Consider the following 7,403-nt stretch of genomic DNA (forward strand, 5'->3'; position numbering starts at 1 on the left):
GTGTAAGTCCTTGACTACAACCTCTTTTGCACTTGGTAAAATACATCCATAATGAATTCACTCTCCCGATTGGGTTAAAAAGAGCGTCATCCTTCATTAAGAATCACTTTCACCTCGCAAAAGAAGGAAGTATTGCATTCTTATTCTCTTCTTTGTCTTATTCTAGAAGATGTTATATTTGTCCTCTCGGGGATAGGTGTCTTTTTGTACAAAGATCTCTTCTCCTCTAAGGATCTCCTTTACACATACTACAAGATATCCCTTCTCAACTATCTTATCCTTGCTTAAAGAGTGTAAAACTCTCTTGCTTGGATCTATGACATTGTTGCATTTTTGGAGTATCTTCTTTTGTGATGAAGGTAGGTATCCTTGTTCTACTTTGCTTATGACATAAACATTACACTTTTTGAGCAATGGGTCATTCTCAGAACTAGAGCACAGACTCTTAGAGCGAGATGTCACGCTTTTGTACTATACATATATAGGTTGTAGCATACTCGGGCATAGACTCCTATGAGGTGCTTCTAACCTCACTTACACACACATGCACGAGGTTGAGTGGAACTAGCGGCATAAGACTAGACTTTCTCACTCTCCTCCCTTACATGGATCACCTAGACAGACTCTAGGGGCTAGTTTTCCATGTCCTTTTCCCATGGATCACCTAGACAAGATCTAGGGGTGAGAAGTCCATGTTTTCTCTCTCACTATTCTTCTCATGGATCACCAATGTGTGTATTCATGCTTTTCTCCTTTCTTTTCTTCTCTTTGCATTTTGTTTCCATTTACATCCTTCATCTTGTGTTAGAGAACTCTCAAAACCTCACACTCTTTGTTGCGTTGGAATTGAGATTTAGTCCTCTTTCTTACCAAATGATTCTCCATTAGTTTTTGATCTCATATCAAATCTTCTTGTGAGCACTTGTCATCAATTTTCTTTAACAATTCGAAGGGGTAAACATGATACCCTGTTTCAACTCACTAAAATTAGCAAGCCGAAACGGGGGGGGGGCATATAGCTACCCTCGAATTTTCATCACCTTCCTTAGTAAGCATTAGGTGATTTTGTGATCTAACATGTGGTTTTGTAGGGTGCGGTTCCTAACTGTGTACTGCAGATGCCGCTGGGGGCTTCGTTCGACAGACTTATGGATATATCCTTTTTCAAATAATGTTTACTTTTCTGTACTTTAGCTTGCATATGCACGTAGTGTTCATATCACCGCTAAAGTGGGGGCTAAATGTAGCGTCGTAAATTGTACGCACTTGCTAGGGTGGTACAATTTCACACCTAGTTTAGCACCCGCCTTAGCGCATTTTGCATTTTGCATTGCATTTCCCCTTTAGCACTTAATTAATTAATTTAATTAAGTCTAAGGTTCTATTTTATCATCTCCCACATCATAAAGTTGGGCCCTTTCATTAAAGTGTGCCCTTTTCATTTTATTCCTCCTATACATCATTTAATCAAAAACCCTAATTAGGTCCTATTTTGAACTTGGGGGCTTGATTTCGGGGGTCAAAACATCTCAAAATCACCTGTAACTTCGGGATTCTCTCTAAAATCATCATATCCGACGGCCCTGAAAATTTGGTGAAAAGTTGTCGGGACCGTGGCGCCCGGAGTGCAACATGGTCCCGGACATTTTTCCCAAAATTTTAGGAGCGCGATCCAATCATAAAATAAAGCTTAACCCCAAGAAATTGGTGGGATATTCAATCTCTAAGTCGGCCTAAAGTCGAAATTACGACCTAGGGTTTCATACATAAGAGCTCTCTTTCTTCATTTGAAAGGATCGGATTTTTGGGGCTTTCGAGGGAACCTCATATGCAGCGAAAGAGCAGATCTTTGAAGACTTCAATAACATTCAACATCCATCCATCAAGCATTCATCAATTTCATTCATTTAGGGCTTGGGAGACATTGAAGAACAATAGGAGATTACCGACTGAAGATTGGCTTGTACTCCTCCCTTGAGGGTTGGGTATGATTTCATGTTGTTTTCATGTCTTTGCATAAGCTTCAATATATCCTTTATTCATGCTTTAGATCACTTTGCATCTTGATTTAGAGCATTTACATTATCATTTACAAGCAATTAGGGTTTACTTTCTAGGTTGCTCTAGTTTGCTTTCTTGCATTTAAGGACCTTGCACACACACTAGGTCTGCACACACAATACATTTTACAATACAACTTGGCTATTCGTGGAGGTGGAAATCACCGAAGCGGGGGTTTGACTAAGGCAAAACCCTATATAGCCACCCACCACACCTTTTCAGATATAAGTGCAGGTTTCGGGACTCGGACGACGCCGCAGGTTGCAGATCCGGGAGAAGCAGACTGAGACCGACCTTCACACTAAATCTCAGAGCAAAAGACCAGGACAGGGGCGTGGGGCGCCCTGGTCCTGCCAGGACAGGGGCGCTGGGCGCCCTGGTCCTCCTGACAGACAGCATTTTCAGCACTTTCTGACAGCTTTTCAGGTTGCAAAAACAACAGTTTCAGGAGCAGAATCAGGACAGTGGCGCCCGTGCCCCCATCCCGAACATTTTCACTCAGATTTTAACACCGAGTATGCATTTACATTCTTGTCTTGTCCTTGTGTTTACAGCTTTCCATCATTTAAGTTCAATTTTGTAATCTTGTTATTAGTTCATACTTGCACTTTGGGGTTAGGGATTGAACTTGCATCATTTTATCTTTCAATTACAACAAGGGAATAGAAATCCTAATAGGTATCCCGTGGCTCTCTCTTCCACAAAAAGAAGTAGCCAATTGTGTGATACCTCTAGGCTCTTTCGTATTCCACAAGTGTGTGGTTGAAAGTGAGATTTGGGCATGTTTGCTTAGTTTCACTTTTTTTCTCCTACACAATAATTAAATTGGGGAATTCAACTATCTAATAGAGGAATATTTAAATAACCTTTGCATCCAATTAATCATTCAAGCCATATTTATGTGTATGCAGATTGCAACCAACAGCTAATACCAATTGAAGTAAGAGATTACTAAGCTCTTACAATATAAAAATATCACATTCAACTACTAATTACTTAATAAAGCACTTCAATAAAAATATTTCTCCAAGCTATGCATACAACCAAATACAAACCTGATATGTATTATTAATTCTTGAAAGATTTAACTAAATTGAGTACATATAAATAAGTTTATTTAATAGAATTACAAGGTTTCAATATTCTAGTGAAGATGAGCTAAAAATAGCAAAAATTCTTGATAACAACCAGTTCTTAAAAAGGAACAAAACTTACATTGAAAGCATGGGTCTGAATTCAAGAAAACTACAACAAACTAAAGGAAAAAAGACTATATTGTATATTCTAAGTACATGAATATTTTTAAGCAACAAAGGAACAATAACTAGTCTCTACAGATAAGTGCAATTTACTATGCATAAAACAAAAAACATTAAACTACCACCTTAGAGAATATTTCAGATGCAGCTATAGGTTTGTGTAGACAATCCTTGGCACTGTGGTTCTTCCCACTTACATTTGCACCTCCTGTCTTTGGGTGATTATTGTGCTTAAAGTAATTTTTAATTGCATGCATTGCATGAGCCATTATGCGGCCAAAAGAATATTCATGACTTAAATTTTGATGGAATGACTTAATATAATTATATATTAATAAGTAGCACAATTTGTGTTAAGATTTATTCATTTTTGGATTCTTGTCCATCTCCATTTACTCCTATGTGTGCATACTCACATACATTTCATCTTATCATAACCCTATTTGCACTAATTTTTCATACATTTGATATATTATCAACCTAGACTTCCCTGTATATGTTCCCAATCTTGAAATTTATATTTTACTATCCTAGGTCAATCTTGTGGCACTAAATTTCAATCATAAGGGTCTCCAAATTGAACCAAAAATTAAAAATTCCTAACTCTTTCCTTTTTCTATTAGCCATTGGGAGTTAGCTTGGTATATGTTTGTGTGACTTATGACTATGTCTTGGTATTTAACAACATTCATTTGTGCAACAAAATTTATTCTAAATTATAATATGATTGCATTGCATCTTTAAACCTTGATATGATTGTGCATTCCAATTGAACAATTCTATCTTTGATGGTGGTGATATTGAGAGCAACTTAGGTGACCAAGAGGATTATGACCATGATGCATATGTGCACCAACAAGATATGTGAGTTACAAGATAAACATTTATAAATGCATTACAACAAGCTCACTATCATTATCAATTGACAATATTTTTTTGTAACACATTAATAGGATGCCTTTATGAAACATAAATTTTGTAACACCATGGATCCTAAAAGAATCTTTATAATAGTGTATCCAACCCATTCTCTTCTTCTAATTCCACTCCTACCACTACCATCAACCCTAATGTTATCTTACTACTTTCACTATTCTCAACTCATTCCCTATTGACCTCAATCCCCAACAAGACTTATCCAAACATTACACTCCACCTTTCCTTATCCCTCCCAATACATCTTATCCAAATATTACACTCCACCTTTCATTATTCCTCCAAATACATCCATCCCTTCTAGTATTCTTCCCACATCTACCCTATTACTTCAATAATCACCACTATTACATATTCCATCCACATAATCCATATCATCTTCCCATTCCAAACCATAGCCCATACTCCTCATTCATTGATTTTTTATTTACAACTAAAATATCTTAAATTCATTAGACCCTATAATAATGGCTCAAACTTTTAATGAACAATAAAAAAAGTATAAAAAATTAAACATTTACATTTAGTCAAAAATACATCTCTCTACTTGGAGTAAAAAAATACAACGGACGTGAAATTCATGCTTAGAAACACTCGTATGCATAACGTGGGGCATGTGTCCGTGTCCTCCACGAGCATCATTATTCAATTTTAAATATCAGCAGCAAGCACGATGTGTGTCGATATGTAACGTTTTAAATGACCAAATAAAATCGTGGAAATCGAAGGAAGATCGATCATAACGTGCGCAAATTTTCAGCATGTCCCACCTCTCTCAATAATAGAGACTCAGACGATTAATATATTCATTTCCGGTTCACCGGTCGGCATCTGAAACTCAATAATGGAGTGTACTAGAGGTGAATCGGCGAATTACCACCCTTTCAGACTTTTTAACCCGGACAACTTCTCAAGCTATATAAATACTTGTGTTGGTCTTCCAATCTATCCAAGCCATTTTCTCTTATTGTAGCATTCTGATTCCAAAGTTATTGTTTGATTTGAAATTTGAGAGAAGGCTAAGAATGGCTTCTTCGAGCAATGAAGGAGTACAAGAGGTCCCTGGAAGCTATGGCCTGCCTATCCTCGGAGCCATTGCAGATCGTTTCGACTATTTCGTGAAGGAAGGTGTAGATACTTTCTTTAAAAACCGCATTGAGAAATATAAGAGCACTGTATTCAGAGTAAATATGCCGCCTGGTCCGCCTTTGTTTCCCGATCCTCGCGTCATAATTCTGCTGGACGCCAAGAGTTTTCCCATACTCTTCGATGTAAATAAAGTGGAAAAGAAGAACGTCTTCACGGGCGTCTACATGCCCAGCACTAACTTTACGGGAGGCTATCGGGTGCTCTCGTATTTGGACCCTTCTGAAGAAAATCATACCAAGCTCAAGAATTTCTGCTTCCATGTACTCAAGAGCAACGCAACTAAATGGTTTCCGGAGTTCGAACGGGCCACGGGAGAGCTGTGGGCTAAGCTTGACAAACAATTTGCCGAGTCAAACAAGGCCGAATTCAGCAGCGAGAATTTGCAAATGTGTTTTAATTTTCTGTGCAGGTCGGTGTTGAACAGAAATCCCGCAGATTCGGGGCCTGCCAGTCTGGGAACGAATGGGCCTACTTATGTTCAGAAGTGGATTGGGCTTCAGCTCGCTCCCATTGCAAGCACTGGCGTGCTTCCCAAGATCTTGGAGGAGGTCACAATCCACGCGGTCCCTCTACCGTCCTTGCTTGTGCGTGGGGATTACAACAAAGTGTACGATTTCTTCTGGACGTATGGAAAAGAGGCGCTGGACGCGGCGGAGCAGCAGTTCGGCCTGAAGCGAGACGAGGCGTGTCATAATTTGGTGTTCAACATATGCTTCAACACCTTCGGAGGAATGTTCGTTTTTTTCCCGAGCCTCATAGAACACCTTGCGGCGGCGGGCAAGCAGCTGCACGCAGATCTGGCAGAAGAAGTAAGAGCTGCCATTAAAGATAACGGAGGAATGAACATGAGAGCACTGGAGAGCATGGCGTTGGTCCGGTCGACGGTGTATGAAGCGCTGAGGATCGAGCCGCCCGTGCCGTTTCAGTATGGACATGCGAAAGAGGACTTAGTGGTGGAGTCGCACGATGGGAAATATGCGGTGAAGAAGGGAGAGATGCTTGGTGGGTATCAGCCGTTTGCCACCAGAGATCCCAAGGTGTTTGACAATCCCGAGGATTTTGTTCCCCGACGTTTCATGGGAGAGGAAGGGGAGAAATTGTTGAAATATGTGCTGTGGTCGAATGGGCCGGAGACCGAGCAGACAACGGCGCATAACAAGCAGTGTGCAGGGAAGAACTTCGTGGTGATGATATCACGGCTGCTGGTGGCGCATCTGTTCGCTCATTACGACTCCTTTGAGATCGACACGAACAAAACCACCGAAGTTGTTTTTACCTCCCTGCAGAAGGCCACTTCTTAATTTCCCATCTGTCACTGTCTTCAACGTCACGGATGTCTGTCTAGTCTTTCTGTATCGGTTTACTTAATAAAGACGTACCTGATGTCAATCAATATGGACCGGGATAGGACAGAATGGGTGACCACTTGCATTTTAATATTCGGTGATAGTGACCGATAGTTTCATTTCCAAGTTAATGTATCTTTCTTTGTATGTGAAAGCAAACAATTTGTGGCGCTATTCAAATCTTCGTAACCTTCTATCTTTTGACGTTTCTCCACGGAGTAATAAGAAACGAATACCACCACTTACACTTGCATTCAACAGTAGAAATTGAAGCCCAAAATATTAGTCCTTCGAGTAGTTCGCCACCTTTGTCGTCTCATGGCACGTGGCTTGCACTATTGCAAACCATTTGAGTCGGTTGCTGACGTTTTGCACGTTGAAAAAATGGCTCAGCAAATACTACACAACCCATACAAACCTCGTGCGACTTACCAAAAGTGGACCATACGACACTATTTCATTCCGTCCGTATAGCATGCACCAATATAAATCCACTTTCTCGCCCATCTAATTGAGTCACAATGCATAAGAACACATAACCAAACAAGGAATAAATGTCCCCAATCGATATTCGCCTCATCTGCTAGTGGACCATACGACACTAGTTCATTCCGTCCGTATAGCATGCACCAATATAAATCCACTTTCTCGC

General features: G+C 39.9%; 1 protein-coding gene across 1 annotated transcript; it reads left to right on the forward strand.

The window, feature by feature from the left end:
* The first annotated feature begins 5,188 nt into the window (after positions 1-5,188).
* Positions 5,189-6,996, forward strand: LOC131048241 (allene oxide synthase 1, chloroplastic). Its single transcript, XM_057982131.2, has one exon. The coding sequence runs from the start codon at positions 5,282-5,284 to the stop codon at positions 6,704-6,706; it is 1,425 nt and encodes a 474-aa protein (XP_057838114.2). The 5' UTR covers positions 5,189-5,281; the 3' UTR covers positions 6,707-6,996.
* The last annotated feature ends 407 nt before the right edge of the window (positions 6,997-7,403 follow it).

This window comes from Cryptomeria japonica, chromosome 1, assembly GCF_030272615.1.
Source record: "Cryptomeria japonica chromosome 1, Sugi_1.0, whole genome shotgun sequence".
Classification (NCBI taxonomy): domain Eukaryota; kingdom Viridiplantae; phylum Streptophyta; class Pinopsida; order Cupressales; family Cupressaceae; genus Cryptomeria; species Cryptomeria japonica.

Coding starts and splice junctions, on each gene's coding strand:
- LOC131048241 (XM_057982131.2), top strand. CDS start 5,282: ATGGCTTCTTCGAGCAATGAAGGAGTACAAGAGGTCCCTGGAAGCTAT.